At 51.1% G+C, this 20,186-nt stretch overlaps 8 protein-coding genes across 8 annotated transcripts; 3 read left to right on the top strand and 5 right to left on the bottom strand.

Moving 5' to 3' along the window:
- Positions 1 to 55: 55 nt before the first annotated feature.
- On the bottom strand, positions 56 to 628 carry J3458_018917 (uncharacterized protein; the record flags this gene model as incomplete). The annotated part of the gene is made up of 2 exons (XM_066121312.1): positions 56 to 294; positions 361 to 628. The coding sequence occupies 2 exons, from the start codon at positions 626 to 628 to the stop codon at positions 56 to 58; spliced, it is 507 nt and encodes a 168-aa protein (XP_065973667.1).
- Positions 629 to 1,059: 431 nt separating this feature from the next.
- POL2 (DNA polymerase epsilon catalytic subunit) lies at positions 1,060 to 9,701 on the top strand. The gene is made up of 3 exons (XM_007810055.2): positions 1,060 to 1,763; positions 1,825 to 1,967; positions 2,023 to 9,701. The coding sequence occupies exons 1-3, from the start codon at positions 1,156 to 1,158 to the stop codon at positions 7,908 to 7,910; spliced, it is 6,639 nt and encodes a 2,212-aa protein (XP_007808246.2). The 5' UTR covers positions 1,060 to 1,155; the 3' UTR covers positions 7,911 to 9,701.
- Positions 8,127 to 9,992, bottom strand: J3458_018915 (uncharacterized protein; the record flags this gene model as incomplete). The annotated part of the gene is made up of 1 exon (XM_007810054.2): positions 8,127 to 9,992. The coding sequence occupies one exon, from the start codon at positions 9,990 to 9,992 to the stop codon at positions 8,127 to 8,129; it is 1,866 nt and encodes a 621-aa protein (XP_007808245.2).
- Positions 9,993 to 12,023: 2,031 nt separating this feature from the next.
- Positions 12,024 to 15,385, top strand: J3458_018914 (uncharacterized protein). The gene has a single exon (XM_007817622.2). The coding sequence runs from the start codon at positions 12,707 to 12,709 to the stop codon at positions 14,447 to 14,449; it is 1,743 nt and encodes a 580-aa protein (XP_007815813.2). The 5' UTR covers positions 12,024 to 12,706; the 3' UTR covers positions 14,450 to 15,385.
- On the bottom strand, positions 12,066 to 16,942 carry J3458_018913 (uncharacterized protein). The gene is made up of 3 exons (XM_066121311.1): positions 15,388 to 16,942; positions 13,109 to 15,311; positions 12,066 to 13,040 (listed from the first exon to the last, which is right to left on the bottom strand). Exons 1-2 carry the CDS (start codon positions 16,527 to 16,529, stop codon positions 14,462 to 14,464), a joined length of 1,992 nt encoding a protein of 663 aa, XP_065973666.1. The 5' UTR covers positions 16,530 to 16,942; the 3' UTR covers positions 12,066 to 13,040; positions 13,109 to 14,461.
- Positions 16,943 to 16,949: 7 nt separating this feature from the next.
- Positions 16,950 to 17,916, top strand: RPS20 (40S ribosomal protein S20). The gene is made up of 3 exons (XM_066121310.1): positions 16,950 to 17,104; positions 17,236 to 17,459; positions 17,561 to 17,916. The coding sequence occupies exons 1-3, from the start codon at positions 17,063 to 17,065 to the stop codon at positions 17,643 to 17,645; spliced, it is 351 nt and encodes a 116-aa protein (XP_065973665.1). The 5' UTR covers positions 16,950 to 17,062; the 3' UTR covers positions 17,646 to 17,916.
- Positions 17,917 to 18,053: 137 nt separating this feature from the next.
- Positions 18,054 to 18,320, bottom strand: J3458_018911 (uncharacterized protein; the record flags this gene model as incomplete). The annotated part of the gene is made up of 1 exon (XM_066121309.1): positions 18,054 to 18,320. One exon carries the CDS (start codon positions 18,318 to 18,320, stop codon positions 18,054 to 18,056), a length of 267 nt encoding a protein of 88 aa, XP_065973664.1.
- Positions 18,321 to 18,384: 64 nt separating this feature from the next.
- J3458_018910 (uncharacterized protein) lies at positions 18,385 to 20,003 on the bottom strand (the record flags this gene model as incomplete). The annotated part of the gene is made up of 4 exons (XM_007817625.2): positions 18,385 to 19,425; positions 19,512 to 19,705; positions 19,766 to 19,885; positions 19,958 to 20,003. The coding sequence occupies 4 exons, from the start codon at positions 20,001 to 20,003 to the stop codon at positions 18,385 to 18,387; spliced, it is 1,401 nt and encodes a 466-aa protein (XP_007815816.2).
- Between the last annotated feature and the right edge of the window lie 183 nt (positions 20,004 to 20,186).

Genomic DNA, 20,186 nt, shown 5'->3' with positions numbered 1-20,186 from the left:
GGCCCCATGTTGTACATGATTTTATACAGATGATCAAAGGATCGATGACATCGTGTCACCAAAACTTATACCAAGGCTTCTGCGCCGCTATCCGCTCTTGTTCAAGCCGCATCTGTTCCTTCTTCTCCTCGGCCGCCTTTCTAGCCTGCTCTCTCTTACTTTCTGACACCACTTCGATGTGACGCTTCATTTGTATCCGCTCGGCTCGTCGGAGGTATTGACAGTACTCGTATGATGCCGTGCTTCCGAGTATAAACATCCCGACAGCCCAATTCGCCGCCTTGACGGCATTGCCTACAGGAGGAATTGTCAGTGCATCCCTAGCTAGTGAACGGGATTGGAAAGATGGGTGTTCCTTACCCCTCAGGACAAACCTCAATCCGCCAACACCGGCGCCAGCAGCAATACCAGCCAGGAATCCTTGTCTGGCACACGGTGTATTGTGAACATTGGTAAAATCCTCCGTCTTTATCATACCGACTGCATCCGCAATAGTCGGTCTAGCATTATTCGTCGTCTTGTCGCCTCCTTGGCTTTGCGACTCGTCGGCTTGTTCTATAGGTTTTGACCAGACATGCAGCGTCTTTTGGTTTGCGCCTGGTTGCGCAATCTCGACATTGGGTGCCATCTCTGGCTACCTCCGCAGATTAATTGATATCATGAATCAGGAAGCCGAATATCCAAACTACCAAAGTACCCAAGGTACCGGGAATATCACTAATGTCGTTGAGGTTGAATGCTAATGACGCCAAGAGCAGTTCTGGATTTAACCACCTGATTGTATCCTCATGTGGCGCCTGGCCTTTTGTGGCACAGTTGCGGGTTTCCACCGATGTGGCTGAAGCTGCTTGAAACCCATTAAACTTGTGGATCTCGACCGTGTCGCGCATGAACGCGCTCTGGCGCGTCTCCCTCGAGCCGTGCTGCAATTGCTACTCTATTTGCTCTTGTTGGTCATCCATTTGGCTCCAGAAGTTGATAGGACAGACACTAGACCTGTCCCATCCCACTTGATTTGGATTATACAAAACACTCCAAAGACAACTCAATCCTGATCATCGTGGCCTCCCATGATTACCTCACCAGTCCACCTAGCTCGAGCCGCCAATCTTTCATAACTCGGGTTGAGGCTTCTCGACACATAGTAGACACAAAATGCCCAACACAAGCCTACGGAAACCACAGAAGGGTTTCCGCCGAGGCGGCAAAACAGCATATCACGGTCAACGGACTCGTACGTTTGCCGCTACCTCAAGAGCAGAGGGAACTTCAGCAGATGAGAAATGGGAACGGACAAGGCTCGCCCAAACGATAGACGAAAACTTTGGCTTCGGGAGATACGACAGTGGAAAGAAGAAGGAGGGCTGGCTCGTCAATGTTCAGCCCACCGCTATTGAGGATGAGAGGAATCCCGGCGGAAGGGCGGCACTTGATTGCTACTTCATTGAACATGATGGTGCAACATTCAAGGCGACTGTCGAGTACGATCCTTACTTTCTGATTGCCGTCAAGAAGGGCCACGAATCCGAGGTGGAGGAATGGATCAAGCGAGTTCCTGGCGACGGGTGTATCAAAACCATTCGCAGAGTAGAAAAGGATGACTTGAAAATGCCGAATCACCTGCTGGGTTATCGGCGGACCTTCTTGGAACTCAAGTTTGCCAATGTCCCAGACCTCATGGCTGCCAGGAGGGATATTATGCCCGTGGCTGAGAAGAACAAAAAGAATATGAATGCCATGGACGCATATGCTGAAGTTGTTACGTAAGTCGCAAATGCATGATTTTCTATTGCAACTTGGATTGAGATTTGACATGATATACAGAGCTAATGGAAACTTTGACCTTTTCGACGACGATTTACGAACTGATGAACGAACGAGTAACTCATTCGCCGAGGCGAGTGACTACATTGTTGATATTCGCGAATATGATGTACCATACCATGTGAGAGTAATGATAGACCTTGGTGCGTTCTTATCCGTTCTTGTTTCTTTTTGGCCAGTATATTGACAGCGAGACAGATATACGAGTTGGAAAATGGTACTATGTTGAGGTTAAGCACGGAGTAACCAAAATTTTGCCCAATGAAGACCGATCGCTTCCCGCGGATCCAGTTGTTTTGGCATTTGATATTGAAACAACCAAACTCCCTTTGAAGTTCCCCGACGCTGCCATTGACCAAATAATGATGATTTCATATATGATTGACGGCCAGGGGTTCCTAATCACAAATCGAGAAATCATTTCCGAGGACATTGGTGATTTTGATTACACCCCCAAGCCAGAATATCCCGGCCCCTTTATGATCTTCAACGAACCAAATGAGAAGGCTGTTATTGAGCGTTTCTTTCTTCACATAAAAGAAGCCAGACCAACCGTTATCGCGACTTACAACGGCGACTTTTTCGATTGGCCTTTTGTTGAAGCCAGAGCGAGCGTCAATGGTATCGATATGTACCAAGAAATCGGGTGGAAGAAGGACAGCGAAGATCAGTTTAAATGCAATTACGGAGTCCACATGGACTGTTTCCACTGGGTCAACCGTGACTCTTATTTGCCACAAGGTTCTCGCGGTCTGAAGGCCGTCACAGTTGCCAAATTAGGATATGACCCCGACGAACTCGACCCGGAGTTGATGACACCCTATGCCAGTGAAAGACCACAGACCTTGGCCGAATACTCAGTTTCCGACGCTGTTGCCACGTATTTCCTGTACATGAAATACGTTCACCCCTTCATCTTCTCTTTGTGCACAATTCTTCCCCTGGGTGGTGATGATACACTTAGAAAAGGTACTGGTACACTGTGTGAGATGTTGCTCATGGTCCAGGCATATCAGAAAGAAATCGTGCTTCCTAACAAACATCAGTCTCCCAAAGAAGCATTCTGGGATGGTCATCTTCTGGACTCGGAAACATATGTCGGAGGACACGTTGAGAGTATCGAGGCAGGGGTCTTCCGAGCGGACATTCCCGTGGATTTTGCCGTCGATACAGGTGCTATTGATGAATTGCTGCGCGATATAGATGCTGCGCTAAAATTCGTTATCACTGTGGAGGAGAAGAAGTCGCTAGATGACGTTGAGAACTACGACGAGGTCAAGGAACAAATTGTTGCAAAGCTGATGAAACTCAAGGAAACACCAAACCGACGGGAACGGCCACTCATCTACCATTTGGACGTCGCATCCATGTATCCTAACATCATGACAACAAACCGACTACAACCAGATTCTATGATTGACGAATCGGATTGTGCGGCTTGCGATTTTAACCGACCGGGAAAGACATGTGACCGAAGACTGCCCTGGGCCTGGAGAGGAGAGTATCTTCCCGCCAAGCGAGACGAGTACAACATGATTCGACACGCTTTGGAAAACGAGAAGTTCCCTGGCAAGACACCACACGCGCCAATGCGCACATTTGCAGATCTGAGTGCCGACGAGCAAGCCTCCCTGGTACGGAAACGACTCCAAGTATACTCACAAAAGGTGTACCACAAAATCCACGATTCCACTACCATTGTACGTGAGGCCATCATTTGTCAGAGAGAGAATCCATTTTACATCAATACTGTACGAGACTTTCGTGACCGACGATACGACTATAAAGGAAAGGCAAAAGTATGGAAGGGCAAAACCGAGTCACTCAAATCCTCAGGCGCGAGTGCAAGTGAAGTTGACGCGGCCAAGAAGATGATCATCTTGTATGATTCTCTACAGCTGGCTCACAAAGTCATTCTGAACTCCTTCTATGGTTATGTCATGAGAAAGGGTTCGCGATGGTATTCTATGGAGATGGCTGGTGTTACGTGTTTGACCGGTGCAACAATTATCCAGCTGGCACGACAGCTTGTGGAACGATTGGGAAGGCCTCTGGAACTTGACACCGATGGTATTTGGTGTATGCTGCCGGCAACATTCCCCGAAAACTTTGCCTTCAAACTAAAGAACGGAAAGAAGCTCCCCATCTCATATCCCTGTGTTATGTTGAATCATCTTGTTCACGACAAGTTCACAAACCACCAATATCAGACGCTTGTAGACCAGAAAACGTTCAAGTACGAAACTCACAGCGAGAACTCCATCTTCTTTGAGGTCGACGGTCCCTACAAGGCAATGATTTTGCCAACATCGAAGGAGGAAGATAAGAATCTGAAGAAGCGATACGCAGTCTTCAATGATGATGGTAGTCTTGCTGAATTGAAGGGATTTGAGGTCAAGAGACGTGGCGAACTAAAGCTCATCAAGATTTTTCAACAGCAAATCTTCAAGTTCTTCCTAGAAGGAGAGGATTTGACACAGTGCTACGGCGCCGTCGCCAAGGTTGCAAACCGATGGCTCGATGTACTACACAATAAGGGATCGACCTTGGCCGACGAAGAGCTCATGGAGTTGATTTCGGAGAACAGGAGCATGTCCAAAACGCTGGAAGAGTATGGGTCACAAAAATCGACCAGTATCACCACGGCCAAACGTCTTGCCGACTTCTTAGGCGAGCAAATGGTAAAGGATAAAGGTCTCAATTGCAAGTTCATCATCTGCGCAAGGCCACGCAATGCTCCAGTTACCGAACGTGCCGTCCCAGTTGCCATCTTTTCTGCCGAAGAGTCCATCAAGAGGACATATTTAAAGAAGTGGCTCAAGGAGGAGCCCGCCGACACGGACCCAAGAGCTCTCCTGGACTGGGATTATTATCTGGAGCGTCTTGGTTCAGTTATTCAGAAGCTCATCACCATCCCCGCCGCCCTGCAAAAAGTTCGAAATCCAGTCCCGCGGGTGCCTCACCCTGATTGGCTTCAGAGACGTATCAATATCAAGGATGACAAGATGAAGCAAAAGAAATTGACGGATTTGTTTACGAAAGAGCCACTTGGAGACATTACAAATATCAATGGCTCCCGAATGGAGGACTTGGAGGACTTTGGGCGTAAACTTCTCAAGCCAAAGCAAGTCAGTACGGCAGTTGCCTCCTCACAGCCTGCACTGACAGTTCAAAAACGTAAATCCCCGGAACCTACCGAGAACACGGACCCCATGGCGGCATTACCCAAAGTCATGCCGAGTCCGTCGGAAAACTACCCTGCCTTTCTGAAGTATCAGAAGCAAAAGTGGAAGCTGCAGAAACAAGCTCGTATTCGCAGGCGACAGTTGTTTGGCGACAGGAGAGGCCTGACTGGCAACAACATTCAGCAGTCGTTTATGAAACAAGCACACATCACTTTCATGAATACTTGGCAGTTGCTTCACCTGCAGACCACTGACAGCCCTGGCGTTGTAACTGCTCATGTTTTGATCGACGCCAAAATTCACACTGTGAAAGTCAATGTTCCTCGACAAGTCTTTTTGAATCTCAAGGGCAGCGAGCTTCCTGATGTTGATATTGCGGGCTGCGAGGTCGAGCAGGTTAATTACACTCTTCCGAACGGCCACCCTTCAAGCCATCTCTTTAAGCTTACTGTTCCAGAGGGCGTGTATTTTAGTGAAGCTGCCAAGTTCTCCCTGCTGTTCAATCACCCTAGCGTGGAAGGCGTGTACGAGAAACAAGTACCTCTGAATATCAGGGCCGTTCTCCGTCTTGGAAACCAATGCGTGATTGATGAGCAACAGAATGCGGTGCTTGGCAAGGGTCTAGAACAGGGCTTTGACCTGTTTGGCCTAAAGAGACCTGTCAAGACACGTACATACTTGGAGTCATCTCCACTGGCTTATATATATATTTCTCACATCACAGCAGGTGAGCGCCAGATCTTTGGTATATTTTCGACCACTTCGGATCAGGGTCACATTATCATTCTGCAGAAGAACAAGGATTCTGGTCAAGATCTTCCTAACGTTAGTCGAATGTACGGAGAGATGTTGGCCAAACGAGCTGAAGAAGCAGCGGGTACGAATTGGCAGGACTGTTTTATATATCAGGAAAAGATGACATTCAAGGTCACTCAAGTCTCCACACGTCGGAAAGTCCATTTGGAAATCGGCGACGTCGTCAAGAAGATGCGAAAGGATGAATCCAGACCGCAAATGATGGTGATCCAGTCTTCGCAACGCAACCTGCTGGTCCACGATATTCCTGTCCTAGGAGAGTTTCCTGTCTTGCCCCTGAAGTACGATGCTACGGATAGTTCTCTCCCACCACTGGGTTGGCAAGCTGTTGTGGCCCGCCGTCTGGTTGGTCACTACCTCGGCCTTGGCTCTTGGATATTACACCTTACTGCGCTTGCGAGATATGGCGATGTTCCTCTCTGTAATCTGGAACGGGAAGACCCTCGTTTCCTGATCGACATTGCCTATGCTCGTCGACTACAAGCTAATGGAGTTGTGCTATGGTGGTCGGCTGGCCCACGACCCGACCATGCTGGGTATGAAAAGGATGATATCCTTGGTCCGCTGGATACTGTTAAGATGCCCAATGTGAACAACCCGGGTACTTTTGCTTCAGTATGCATCGACCTCGATGTACGGAACTTGGCAATTAACACCATTCTGACATCGTCACTTATCAACGAATTAGAAGGGGCAGATTCCGTATCGTTTAACCCAAGCGCTGACGGATCAGAGACTTTGGCTTCGGATAATGCCTTTGCCAATGCTGGCGTCCTTGTCCTCCGTGAAATGGTCAAAGCATGGTGGGCAGAGGCCTGTAAGGGAAGCACCATGGCGGACGTGTTGGTTCAACATCTGGTCCGCTGGGTCGAGAATCCCGATTCTTTCATGTATGACCGAGCCCTACACTACTACGTGCAAATGATGTCTCGAAAAGCCTTCCAGCAGCTCATGGCAGACTTCAGACGGGTCGGGTCACAAGTTGTCTTTGCCAATGCCAACCGCTTGATTCTGCAGACAACCAAGGCTGAAGTTGGAAACGCCTTTGCCTACAGCCAGTATATCATTAAGTCGATCAAGAGTAAGCCTCTGTTTCACTTTATTGATCTCGAAATCAAAGAGTACTGGGACTACTTGGTGTGGTACGACGAGTTCAACTACGGTGGCAAAGGATGCCAGGAGGTCATTGAAGCGGAGGAACAGAATCTGGAAACCATTATGCACTGGCAAATGGCTACATTTCTACCTGTGCGACTACAACCGACTTTCCAGGAATGGGTCATTGCGTTCATACAGCTCATGCACAATCTCAAGCGGCCGGCGAGCAATGACCCCGACTCAACGCCTCGTCTGACACAGTTACCCAATCGCAATGATGAAAATGGACAAGGTCAGATCATTCTTGGAAAGGCCTACGAGAAACCACTCAAAAAGGCCATTGCTAGTCTTATAAGCCAACAAAAGCGAGAGCTCTTGCATCCAGAGCTAGCGGAGGACTATAGCTTCCCCAGTCTGCCGGGATCTCACCTGACTCCTCGTGCTCCTGTGCTGGAGCTGGTCAAGTCACTCATGCAGATTCTCTCTCTAGACAAGAATGTCACACTCGAAGCTCGTCTATTGCGTAAGGAGCTATTGGCATTATTCGACGTACGAGAATTCTCCAAAGAAGGCACGTTTGCAAACCCCTCGGAGAGTCTCAAGCTCGTGCAAATATCATGCGACAGCTGCACAATGGCCCGCGACTTGGACCTTTGCAGGGACGAAGATCTTCAAGGAAGCGATGGTCGAGGCTGGCAGTGCAGCTTCTGCGGCACGGAATACGATCGTGTTACCATTGAAGAAAGACTCTTGTCCATGGTAGAAGCTTGGACAGTGGAATGGGCAACGCAGGACCTCAAGTGTTCCCGGTGTGGCGCCTTGCGGGTGAATGACTTGATGGAACATTGTACATGCAGTGGCGAGTGGAAAGAAATAGTATCTCGGCAGGAGACTATGCGAAAGCTGACGGTAATGAGGAGGGTGGCCAAGTATTACAGTCTAAGGATGCTGAGCGATGTTGTGGAGGGCCTTTTCTCGGACGTGTAATGCAGCAGAGATGTTGATATTGCATCAACGGCGTTTTACCATGTGGGTTCATCGGGAGGCATGAGAAGCAAAGGTGGGACTTGCTTATTGGGCAATTTTGCGTATACCAAGAAAATATAATGTGTTTGGCATGGACCATTCAACGTGCCGTCATCGTTGGTTCCCCTCGTTGCGCTACATCTACGCAGAAACCGTACAAAATCTTCCATCACAGCTTCAGCCCACTGTTTCCGCTCGCATCTGCTCCAAATCGTCCATAAACGGGCCCAAAAGCCCATCAACCCTTTCCAGTGCCTTCTCCGTATCCTTGTGGGAAACCGCCCTCGCAACAGTACTGCGAAACATCTTGGCCGTGTCGAGATACTCCCAAAGCTTCCGCTTCTTTGCATCTTCCGCGCCAGCCGGCTCCCTCCACCCCTTGACTTTAATGACAAAAGGGGCCGAGGCATGCTCGCCCTTTACGAGCCTTTGCCCGCGAATACTCGCCCAAACACCCAGTCCTGCACATATGTCCCGCAGAATATTAGGTGCCAGGTCAACCAGGGCGTGTGTGCCCCTTCTCTCATCGTCATACCTTGCCATCCAATTACACAAGTCTACGGCGTCCCTGACAGCCCGTAAGCTCTCATATTCGACCCTGAAGCAGGCCACTTCGCCACCGAGATTGGCTTCCTGGCAGATTCCGTATTCCTCAACAAAGCCCTCAATCTGCAAGTGGCAGCTCGTTTCCAGGAGACGCATCACACACCTCTGCAGTTGAACATGGACGTCCGTCCTGGACGCCCTGCTGTTGTCGCAATGGCGCAGATAGTCCGGGCATCTGGCTCTCCAAGAATCGAGCTGCCTGTAGATCGCCTCGATGTCTGCGACCTTGACGCCCTGTCTCCTACATGTTGCGGTGCAGAACTTTTGTCCCATGTTCCGCGCGATTATCGCCAGCGACAGGATGGCGTCCAGGTAGCTGTGTGCTTCGTTTCGGGGCAGCGAAGCCGTGATGTCGATGTCGGTGTCCGGTATGCGCGACAGCTTCTTGTGGTCGAGGTTGTTGAAGGCATCTAGGCCGTAGACGTGCCAGAATAGGAGGGTTCGACGCTCAGGCGCTCGGGAAAGGGGTGAGGAGGACGAGGCGTTTTCCTCGAGGCGATACTGCAGCGTCATCATGACGAGTGAGTCGTGGGACAGGAATAGCGTTTCCATGTGTGCCGGAAGGGAAGACGCCGTGTTGTTTTCGTATTGGAAATTCAGCATGAGGGCCAGTGCCTCCATGTCGTCGAGGCGGTCTGCCCCCCGGCCAGGCGTCGACTGGTGCTCGAAGAAGGATTGCTTAAACTTGCTCGCCAGGCGCTGCTGCATCTCCCACTTGTCGGGGAGGTCCGTGAATGGCATCCCACGGCAAGCAATGGCGTAGATGAGCGCGTGGCAGCACCTGTTTGATTCGTAGTCCTGCCAGAAGGCGTCTTGGAGGAGGATGGGCAAGCATAATGCCGCGTGGGTGAAGTAGAGCCCGAGGGCAGCCCTGAACGTGGCCGAGTCCATGTTGCAGCTCTGCCAAAGCTCATGATGTTGATCGTCTGGTGAGGGTGCCTCTGATATAAGCCGGTCCTGACTTGGCGCGAGGCTCAGGGGCGTGTTGGTCCATTCTGAGGGCGACGGGTCCCCCATGAAGATTTGGTCGAGAAACAGTATGCTATCTGCACTGAGATCAAATAGGTTGTCCGACAGTAGGAAAGACGGTGTCCCTGTGAATGGTGTGTTTTGCGTTTCTGGAGATATTATACCCTGTGGTGTGAGATTCGCAATGGCGGGTTCCAAGGTTGCGGTTGAAGGCGCATCTTTTGAGGCGGCAGCATCGGCTGCTTGAAAACACCCCGGGTCCGGCGTGGCAGTATGGACACGTCTCGTCTGTTTTCTCCTCTGAATGCGAACGTCGTTGGAATCATCAACGCTGCAGGCTAACTGTCGTAAATCACACTGGGAGCACTTGGGCTCACCGCCAGCAAGTCGGGAAGACCGATCGCATTTGATCTTGCGTCTGTGACAGAAATCGCACGACTCCCGTTCTAACCCGCGTTTCAGCCGCATTATCGGTTTCTTGTTATCCTGTAATGCATGGAGTTGTGTCGGGCATGCACTTCCATATGAGAAGCGGGTTATGGGCGGAGATTGTGCGGGGGATAACACGGCGATTTTGCGGGTATTTCGAGGCTCTTTCGTGGAGGGAGTTGGGGGCCTTTTTAGGGTAGGATTGAATAAATTCTTAAATCTCTGGCCTTCGTGGTGTCTATTAATGTGATTTTCTTTATTTTTTTTCGTGTTATTGAATCGATTTATCAAGTTTGGGTGGATATCTGCCCGTGATGGATAATAGTACCAATTCCACAACCAATGTCCCACCCAACGGTGAGGGAGCTCTTCCTTTTACTCCCCTTCTCGCTCCAAGTGCCATATTCGCTTCTATATTTGGAATCTTGTTACTTCTCCATACTTTCTTGGCATGCAAATTCAGGAGGTGCTATGGCTATTCTATTGGGATGTTGTGCGGTATATTCTTGGAGTTTTTAGGCTACATTGCCAAGTTGCTGCTTTCTAATAACCGGAGGGACAAAAATGGCTACATTATGTAGGTCTTTCAAGCAGGAAAGGAAGTGTTTAGCTTATTGGGAAAGGAGTATCTTACAATGTGTCTAGGTACATTATTGGCCTAACACTTGGTCCAACGTTTCTCTCATCCTCCTTGTATCTCGGGATCAGCATGCTTCAGCGACACTACTCTCAAGCACGAGTAAAACACATAGGACCTCGGATGTTTGCCACCCTCTTTATCCTTGGAGACTTCGCTTGTCTCTGCTTTATAGGGTGTGGCGGATCTCTTGCGGCCATTTTCGCGGATAGTCCAGTTGGTATTAATCTGATGATGGCGGGGTTGGCGACGCAGGTCTTATTTACGGCTATATTCTGTCTCGTTCTTTTTGTCGTTTACAAAAAGATACAATTGAGGCTCAGGTATGATGGAATGCGGTGGTATATGCTCGGTGAGTCGACATGGCTGGGCGATACTACAGCCGGGGATTAACTGTGGTATTAGGTGCCTCGCTAGCCGCTGCTTGCCTCTTTATCCGTTCTTGCTGGAGGGTCGCCGAGTTGAGTGGCGGGTTTAATGGCCCTCTGGCGTCGAAGGAGGGTGTTTTCATCGCGTTGGACAGTGTTCAGATGATTATCATGTCTATATTGCTCACGGCATTACACCCGCAGTACTGGTTCGGTGAAGGGTGTCAAGCCAAGAAGTTGGTGGATGAATACAATCTAGTAAATAGGATATAGATGGCATGTCGTGTGTATTTTCACATCTCGCCTGTGGCATGCCATAGCTCTCGTTTATATAAATGTCCGTCAGCCAACGTCAAGCACGTGGTTCGCCCGGGAGGCCGCCTTCCCCTCGCGAGGCAACCAACAGCTGCTCTGGCCCGTCTGCCCTGCCTGTCTTGCCCTTGGCCCCCATGTGCTTATTCACCCAGCGATATCGGGCGCTCCTTCCATAAGATCTTGCAACTCCAGGTCGAACTCGACACCTCAGACATCAAACCATCTTCCTGTTGGCGTCATCTTGAGGCCTTGATTCCTCAATGTCCTTTACTACACTTGGCAGCGTCTTGAACCATTGACAAAATACAACTCGATATGCTTAAGCAAGAGCAACTAAACCGACGGTCAAGGAAAGCCACTTCTTGGTGCCAGCCGCCGAGTCTCCAGGCCGCGCCGTCCCTGGCGCCACAAGGGCCGTTTGAAGATATGACCAGTCACAACATTGGGCACAACTATGACCACGGTGTACACTCGCTCTACATGACTCCCGATGGACTACAACTCTCGCCCGAAGACATCCAATGGGCCACGGACAAAGGCGTTGCACCAAAAATCCTAATCAATGGTGTCACATGTTCATCTCTATTCACGACCCTCATGGCCTGTATCACAAACTGCTTGGACACGATGGTTTCGATCCACACTGGCCAGATCGTCATTCACTCCCATCCAAAGGCTTGAGAAGCACCGCCAGTCTCGATGCTCCATCCTCGACAGGCTCAACTCTTTCTCCCGTCCAAACAGAACAGGGTGAAGCGTTGATCGGTCCACGTTCGCCCTGCCCAAGTCACCTGGGCAGAGAGAGTAGCAAAGAAGATGCAGACGAGCATACCAGGGATAATGTAGAATCTGGGCTTATCAACTACAAAAAGCTGATTTGCCTAGCACCTCACTGCCATCTTTCGTTCGCGTCTGGTACGGATCTTCAAACGCATATTCAAGCTGTGCACACTCATACATGCAGTTGGGCTGGATGCCCGCAGCCAAATTTCGCCACCCGGAAAGAACTTGCTTGGCACGTTAAAGTTGAGCACTTACTCGTGTGCCCAGTGTTGGAGTGTTCCGACCAACCGTTCCAGAGCAGGCGTGAGTTGTTGTCCCATATTGCCGAAGAACATCCAGATTCTGGGAAGGACGCTGTCAAGGAATGGGAACTGCCGTCGTACGCCACAGACAACAGAGAGACAAGCCCGAAATTTAATCACAATATCGAGTCGACGCCAACAAAGTCAACTATAAATGTTGACTCAGAAACCAAGGCAGCTGTGAAGGATGTCATGGTGGCGAGGGCCAAGAAGAAATACCAAGACCGGCTTTGGACCATCATCGAAAAGAAAGCCCGAAAGAATGCCGGTACGTTCAAAATGACTTCCTTGTGCCCTCTGAATTCGCCATACGATGCTTGAGTTTCTCTCGACCTAGACTCCCAACTAATGAACAAAGGCACCCCTCGAGCCGGACATACCCCAACAGACCTCGTCCAGGCACGTACGACCCGTACCCTCGAGACAGCCAGCTTCCCTCTCGTCTTTGAACATGCAATCCTTCCATTCCTGGCCGAATTTATTCCTAAATGGTCCGGTCCTCGTCATGTCATTTCCTGTAACAAGGGTCGAACGCCCCAACACCGCCGAATTTGTATAATGACAACAGCAATGTTATCGCGAACCCGGAAAATCATCATCGCCCGACACGTCACCGACCTAGTCCCTGAAAAGTATAGACGCTTAGTGAGTTTTGTCTTCTCTGTCGGCCAAATAAGTCGTGCTGCACGCTGGGCTAGAGGCCTTAGTCAGACGCACCCAGATGACGTCCTGTCTGCCAGGAACCCATACCATTTCAGTTGTCCATGTATGGGTGACAGTGTGGGCATCCCACGGCAGGGAACTATCGAGGAGAGTGGAGCCACATTGGGACCGTGCTTAGACGTTGACGGGGGGTCATACTGGCTAGTAAACTTTCACCCTTTTTTGGATGCGTACCAGAACTTGTCAATGGTGAAGATCGAACACCCTTCCCCGCAGGATCGAGGTCCATGTTTAGCTGAGGGACATGACTGCCTCTCGGACGAGACAGACTTCAAGCTGGGTCTCCTTACCGTTACGTCTGGTCTGAATCTGAAGACGACAAGAATTTCACATGATCCTTATTGGGAGGACAACGAGATGGAGCAACCGCTCGTAGTCACTGACTGGGCTCTCGTAACTTCGGACAGAAAGTCGGGAGGCAGTGCCAATATTCTTCGTCGCTTCCCTTCTGAAACTCAGCCGATCATTATGGAACCCCTCATTAGATCGGTTTGCGGCGGGACGAGCGGCATCAGCCCGGGTGCTGCTGTCGTATCCAGCGGCCGCACATCGGGCTACCAAAGAGGGACGGTGTGCGAAATGCCCGCCTATGTAAGCGCTGAAGAGAACGGAACCGGCAAAGCACCTCGTGAATGGTTTGTGGAAGAGCCGTTCTCTTCATGTAGTAGTGAGGACTCTTGGATACGTGGAGGTATTGGAGTTGAGGGTGACAGTGGTGCCGCCATCGTGGAAGCAGAAACCAATTGTCTTTATGGCCAGTTATGGGGACGTAACAAGTACTGGGGTCCTGGTCCTCGAATCACATTCTTCACTCCAGCTGCCGATATCTTCGACGACATCCAAGAGAAATGCGGGTTGCAGCATCGTCCTAAGCTGCCTCAGGCCCGAGACGAGGCGGACCGTTATGCCGTCTACCCTTCTTGTCGACGGTGTTATGACCTGAAAACATACCGAGACAGCCGAAGAAGCTCGAGGGCGTCGTTACAAAGCATGATCAACTACAGGGGTGAAGCAGAGCCTGACTTGACGCCGAATGAGCATGTATTTGAGTTAGCTACACCACGAGACTGCAACCGTGGAGGCACGGGCATCGAGGAAATCGGCTCGTCTTTCGCAAACAGCACTTCGCCGGTGCCGCCTTTGGACTTCTTCCCAGCTGGTGAGCCGGCCGAGTATTATTATCCAACGACACTCGTAATAGACGAGACCCGTGGTATTCCAGAAGAACCAGAGTTGAGAGATATTCTTGAGGCTACTGCCTTGGAGCAAGTACCGAAGCGAGGATCTATCTGCCTAGATCAGAGTCGCATATTTACCCCGGGTTACGACATGGGGAATCAGCCAAAGAGGAAGAGAATTGGCAAGTAGGCCCAGGCCACATCAGCCGGCAAAACCACCGCGAGCCATCTTCTTTGCTCGGGCATCCCTCCTGTTATGATTCGCTCGAGACCCCTTGTGTGCCTCTTTGTTTCTCCTCGCCGCTTCAGTTTCTTTCTCACCGGTCGGTCCAGCGACATTGCCGCCCCGGCTCGCTCGTCCTCGCCCTCCTCCGCGTCCGCGTCCACCTCTACCTCCTCCTCCGCCTCCTCCTCTTCCTCTTCCTCCTCCACCCCTACCAGCTCCGCCATCAATGTCGCTGTCTTCAGTAGCCGAACCAGCTGGACTAGCCCTCCAGGCCGTGCGCTCGAGTCGCACCTGTTGCCCTGCAAAAGCATACTTGGCGTCTAGCCTCTTCTTCTGCTGAGGATTTCGTGCCAGCATGACTGCCCATCCCTCTATAGCTTCGTCCGTCATACCGGTTTCTTCCCTCAGTTTCGTTCGCGCATAGCCCCTTCTAGTGCCAACGTCTCGGCCAAACACCCTCTCGTCCGATTGGTATGCTCGGAAAAGGATTTCTTCATTTCCATCATTTACCCCATCTACTTCTTGGTTCATTGTGTCCACAGTGCCGCCAACATCGGCTGCATCATATGTGTCATCGCGCTCGTCATCATCGGAGTCAAATGATGCAAGAGCAGACAGTATGGCAGCCTTGTTTGGCACTGCGGACTTGTCTTTTAGGAGTTCATCAGCGTTTTTCTGCGGCTTCTTGCCGAATGAAATTTTGGATTCGTCAGCGCTGAGGCGGTCGAATTCATCATCGTCAAATACGTTCCGTCTAGTTGGAACTTGCGGTGGTGTAGATCGAGGCGCCAGGTTTGACTGATGAGGAATGTCTTGATGAGACGATCTGTGTGTGAACTTGTTAGTATAATGACTTTTGTAGATTTCAGTATACCTGAAATTGATGTCCCGTCTCCACGTACAAAGGTTCGCTCCTGTCCGCCGTAGCCAAGTGAGGCGGCAGTGATTCCGAAAGTAGATTCGCCACGACTAGTTCCACATCATCCTTGTACTCATCCAGACACTTGGACACAAAACCAGCCCCAAGATCGGGGAACAAGTCTTGAACATGAGTTATTTGACTCATGTGATGGACATGCATTTCAGCCTGCACATCTTCATTTGTCTGCCTCCCCTTGCCTTTATCAACCTTCCTCCTGACAGGTCGCTTTGGCCTTGCCATCGGTCCCTTCTTAAACGACTCCAACACGGAAATCCGCTTCTTCAAGCTCTCCGTAGCGGCGCCGCGTTCCTCGGCCCTCCTCAGCAAAACCTTCAACAACGGCGTCGCAGTAACCAGTTCCGCCACAAGCGAGTCGTTCGCATTCAGTGGTCCCATCCTGTGCTCCTCGGCAACAGTCTTCAGCGTAAACAGCTGGTCACTCAGCATCGACCACTTTGGCGGTTCCGCTTCCGTCAGTCCAACTACGCATAGATACGTGGTCGTGACAATGGCCTTTCTCAACGGCGGATTCATAACCTTGAAGCACGTCGCCAGTCCTTCGAAGAAATCTGAACCAGCCATCAATTGTATACACGCGTGCGGTGATGCATGTAACAACGGGCTAAGCGAGACAAGCTTAGCCTCGACTAATTTCAGATCCCCTTTGATGCCGGAGTCGAGGATTGGAATGAGTAGTTTCTTGAGAGTCGCGAGAGAGGCTTCGATGTGTGTACTACTCGAGTGAGTGCTGAAGAGGCCGGCGATGAGCGGAGAGGTGCGTTTTTTGGGATATATCCTGGCAAAGTCTGCGAGGAATGAATATTCCAGCAGGGCGGGGGGGGCGAGGAGCCTCAAAAGCCGCGAAGTCAAGTGGAACACGGGCCGGAGGAGCAGTGTGGACTTTGATATCGAAGGCGCCGCGACAACTTCATGCACAAACGTCGATGAGAATGTAACGAGGGAGGCGTGCGATTCAGTCTGCTTTTTGAAGTCGTCGTCTGAGAGGTCTAGATAGGCGCTGCAGAGCGCTACCCACGCCTGCACAAGCGAGTCCCATTCCTGAGGCGGAAGCTGTTGCTGCCACGAGGCCTTGGGGAAGGCTGCCAACGGGGGGAGACGCATCACGGACGTAATCTCAGTGCGGAGTGATGCCAGAATGAAGGTCAAAAGTAAAAATGGATAAAGAGCAGTCCGTTAAACGCAGCTCCCGGTGCTTATGCCATTGTATGAGAATTCAATGGCGTCCACGGAAGCATTATTGAAATATATATATTTCACAATCTCGTCCTGCCGGATGAATCATCCCGAGTCCACACATCCCGCCTCGCCTTGCTGAAGCTCCCACGACACGCAGAGAGATGCCGCAGCGCCGACCCGCCGCCCCACGCTGCACCTTGCGGACGGTACGTACCCTTTTCCACAGGCAAGATTGTCCTCCAACACCCCAATCAGGACTAGCGCGCACAAAAAAAGCCCTACGACTTTGCAAAATACATCCAACAACCCCCCACCAAATAGTTCGCGATCTTTGAACCTCTCACCAACCCACCAAGCAAACTTCATCACTTTGCCGATAACGTCGCCGATTCCCTCGCGTGTCGAGTCGTGAAGTTTTTTTCCCTCTCCATCTACCTACTTCCAATCCGTCAGCAAACATGTCTTACAACAAGGCCGAAAAGGATATTGGCGAGGCCCCCGTACGTTTCATCCCCCCCAGTATATATGACGGCCGACGACGAAAACAAAAGCTCCCCTCCCCCAGATGCATTTCCTCGTACAACAAGACAATTTGCTGACGTGGGCTTTTCTTCTTTTCCGCAATGTACAGAAGGCCCACAAGATCCGCATCACCCTCACCTCTCGCAAGGTCAATGTCCTCGAGAAGGTGTGCAGCGAGATCCTCGACCGTGCTAAGAGCAAGGACCTGCGCGTCAAGGGCCCCGTCCGCCTGCCCACGCAGACCCTGAAGATCACCACCCGCAAGACTCCCTGCGGTGAGGGTTCCAAGACCTGGGACTCGTACGAGATGCGCATCCACAAGCGTCTCATTGAGTGCGTTTATACTCTGGCTCCCCCGATTTTTGAGCTGCCACGCTAGGTAGTATGCGTGTTCTTTTTGCTGACGATTTCTTTTTTCCTTTCATTTTCAACAGTCTTCACGCCCCTACCGAGGTTGTCAAGCAAATCATTGTCAACATCGATGCCGGCGTCGAGGTCGAGGTCACCATTGCTGCTTAAGTGGCGGGCTTTTTGGGCGCCACGTATCGAGGAGGGAAAGTGTGCTAGGCTCAGACAGTTCCAATACACTGGGTTTGTGCAATCACATGACTTCTGTGCAATGTGTGCTCGTAAATCAGGAAATTGGCATTTGGCCCATCATTGGAAGAGAGCAAAGTTGTCGAGCATGTCAAATTGTACGTTTTGTATACATGCTTCCGTCAAGCCCACGATCTTCCGGTCACATATACATGCCGTATATTGCAATAACTCTGCAGATTCAAAAATCACCCTAATCATCCCAATCAGCTGCCATGGCCTTGATATGAAATCCGTCAACGCCGTGATATGCATCAAACTTATGTATCCCGAGCTATCGATACAGTAACCCTTTTCCCATGGCCAACCATGACCATGTGTACAATTTCTTCAAAAATCCCACCGTGTGCACTCCCGAGGCGGCGGCAACTCGGGCATCATGCCATCTGCAAACTGGCCCGTTTGCGCAAACGCCTCCCATTGAGCCTTGGACTGCTCGTCGTAAGCTTCAGGAGGGAGTTCAGTATCCTTGTAATACCCCGGCGGGCCGCCGGGGAACCATATGCGTGTCCAAGTTCCGTCGAGTGCTCTGATTCCCGGCTTGCCGTCCTTGTAGGTAACAGGCTTGCCTTTGAACGCTGCCAGCGTCCCATCCATATTCTTGGACGCGTAGCTCTCCAGGGAAGGGTGCTGCTTCGTGCTCGCGGGAGGGTACGGATTATTACCGCCTGTTGCAGGAGCAGCAGTTTGCTTGGGGCTGGCTTGCCGATCCAAAGGAGCTCGGCTGCTGTGAGGCACCCTGGCCGAATGGATTGGGAGGGGGTTTTCCAAAGACACCGTTGGTTTGGCTTTGGGTGTTTTGAGCAAACGGGTTGCTCACCTGTTGGTTTGCCGTTGTAGTAGTGGAAGCAAAGGGGTTCGGCTTTGAAGCTTGGCCGAATGGACTTTGATTCTGTGTTGGTTGTTGTTGGCCAAACGGACTGGGCTGGCTGGTATTGTTCTGGTTCGAAGTATTAGATGCAAAGGGATTCGGTGTAGCATTGCTCTGATTGACGTTTGAACTCGCAAAGGGGTTGACTGTCGCAGGGGCTTGTGCATTGTTGGCAGTTCCCAGAGATCCAAACGGACTGGGACCTTGGTTTGCCGCGCCACCAGAGGAAAAGGGGTTCGGCTTCACACCCAGTTGACTGGGCTGGCCAAATCCGCTGGGTTGTGAATTCGTAGGCTGAGTGGACTGACCAAATGACGGCGTTCCAAACGGGCTCGGCTTGGCTCCAAGGGTAGATGCTTGTCCAAAGGCGGATGTAGGCTGGGACGGTTGCCCAAACGCCGGGGCCGCCGGCTGCGATGATTGCTGTCCAAATGCCGACGATGGCTGAGAAGGCTGGCCGAATGCCGAACTAGGCTGCGTCGGTTGGCCAAATGCCGGTGTACCAAAAGGATTTGGTCGTTGTCCCAGGGCTGCTGGCTGCCCAAAGGCACTCGGCGTTGGTTGAGCAGAAGCTTGGCCAAACGGTGATGAGGTGTTGGTAGAGCCGGTGCTGAAGGGATTGGCTTGCGCGGGCTGAGCAATACCCCTGGGTCTTTTTCCAACCTGGAACTCACCAAAGGGAGCCCCTTGAGATCCTTCTCTGCAGACATCCAATCGGTTGGGGTGCTTGTTCTCGGCCTCTACAACGAATCGGGCAGCTTCGTCGATATTTCGTACAGCATTTTGCATTTGTTGTTGGGCATTCTGATAGAGCTCCTGTGCTTGATTGAGCTGCAAATGGGTTAGAACATTCCAGTGCTTTTTGGGGAAAAAAGAAAAGAAAGAAGAAAATTTCAGTATCCAAGTGGGCTACTCACAGCCTGTTGTTCATTCCCTGCCGCCCTGCCCATCATAAAGTGTAACCTCATCTCTTCGAAGCTCTGTTCTCGAGGGTATCCTCCAAACAGCTGCTCCGGGGCATTTCTCCCCGGCGCGTAAGCCGACAGAATCCATTGCGGGACCTCGCTCGTCAGGTCCTTGACCATGGTATCGGTGGCGATGCTGTACTTGGCTGCGAGTGCAGAGAGTCAGCGTCGCTATTAGTCAGTGATGGACGAAGAATTCATTTTACCGAGTGCATCTTGCAATCCTCCGCTGCTGCCACCTCCTGCTCCGGAAGCAAGAGTGCCGAAGCGATTCTGGCTTTGGTTTCGATCATTTCCAGCATCGGGATGTTCAAACCGGCAACTGTCTGCGTACAGGGTCAATCATCAATTCTGGACACCTGGATCTGGGAAATGTCTTGTCCTTGGGGTGAACATACTGCCGAATTTGCAATTGCCCTGCTGGTAGAATTTGCATATCGCCATGGTGGACGGTTCGCTCGAACGAAGGGCTCGAGAGTCGGTAGTTTCGGCGGCTATAACTTCATGTCGGGAGCTGGATCAATCCGAGGAACTGAAAATGTGAGCAGTCTTTGGCAAAATCAATCTGCTCGACCTCGTGGAGGCGCAACCGATCCGTTGAGAGCAACCAGATCTTGGGCTGAGGTC

Source organism: Metarhizium acridum, assembly GCF_019434415.1.
Source record: "Metarhizium acridum strain ARSEF 324 chromosome Unknown scaffold_555, whole genome shotgun sequence".
Taxonomy (NCBI): domain Eukaryota; kingdom Fungi; phylum Ascomycota; class Sordariomycetes; order Hypocreales; family Clavicipitaceae; genus Metarhizium; species Metarhizium acridum.
The sequence above is the reverse complement of the archived record's forward strand: the minus strand, read 5'-3'. Positions and strand labels throughout refer to the sequence as shown.

Excerpts from the sequence above, each read along its gene's own strand:
- RPS20 (XM_066121310.1), top strand. The coding sequence starts at position 17,063 with ATGTCTTACAACAAGGCCGAAAAGGATATTGGCGAGGCCCCC. Across the intron at positions 17,105-17,235 it reads AGGATATTGGCGAGGCCCCC|AAGGCCCACAAGATCCGCAT; the intron begins GTACGTTTCATC and ends CGCAATGTACAG. Across the intron at positions 17,460-17,560 it reads ATCCACAAGCGTCTCATTGA|TCTTCACGCCCCTACCGAGG; the intron begins GTGCGTTTATAC and ends CATTTTCAACAG.
- J3458_018914 (XM_007817622.2), top strand. The coding sequence starts at position 12,707 with ATGAACAAAGGCACCCCTCGAGCCGGACATACCCCAACAGACCTCGTC.
- J3458_018913 (XM_066121311.1), bottom strand. The coding sequence starts at position 16,529 with ATGCGTCTCCCCCCGTTGGCAGCCTTCCCCAAGGCCTCGTGGCAGCAA. Across the intron at positions 15,312-15,387 it reads GCGGACAGGAGCGAACCTTT|ATCGTCTCATCAAGACATTC; the intron begins GTACGTGGAGAC and ends GTTCACACACAG.
- POL2 (XM_007810055.2), top strand. The coding sequence starts at position 1,156 with ATGCCCAACACAAGCCTACGGAAACCACAGAAGGGTTTCCGCCGAGGC. Across the intron at positions 1,764-1,824 it reads GCATATGCTGAAGTTGTTAC|AGCTAATGGAAACTTTGACC; the intron begins GTAAGTCGCAAA and ends CATGATATACAG. Across the intron at positions 1,968-2,022 it reads GAGAGTAATGATAGACCTTG|ATATACGAGTTGGAAAATGG; the intron begins GTGCGTTCTTAT and ends ACAGCGAGACAG.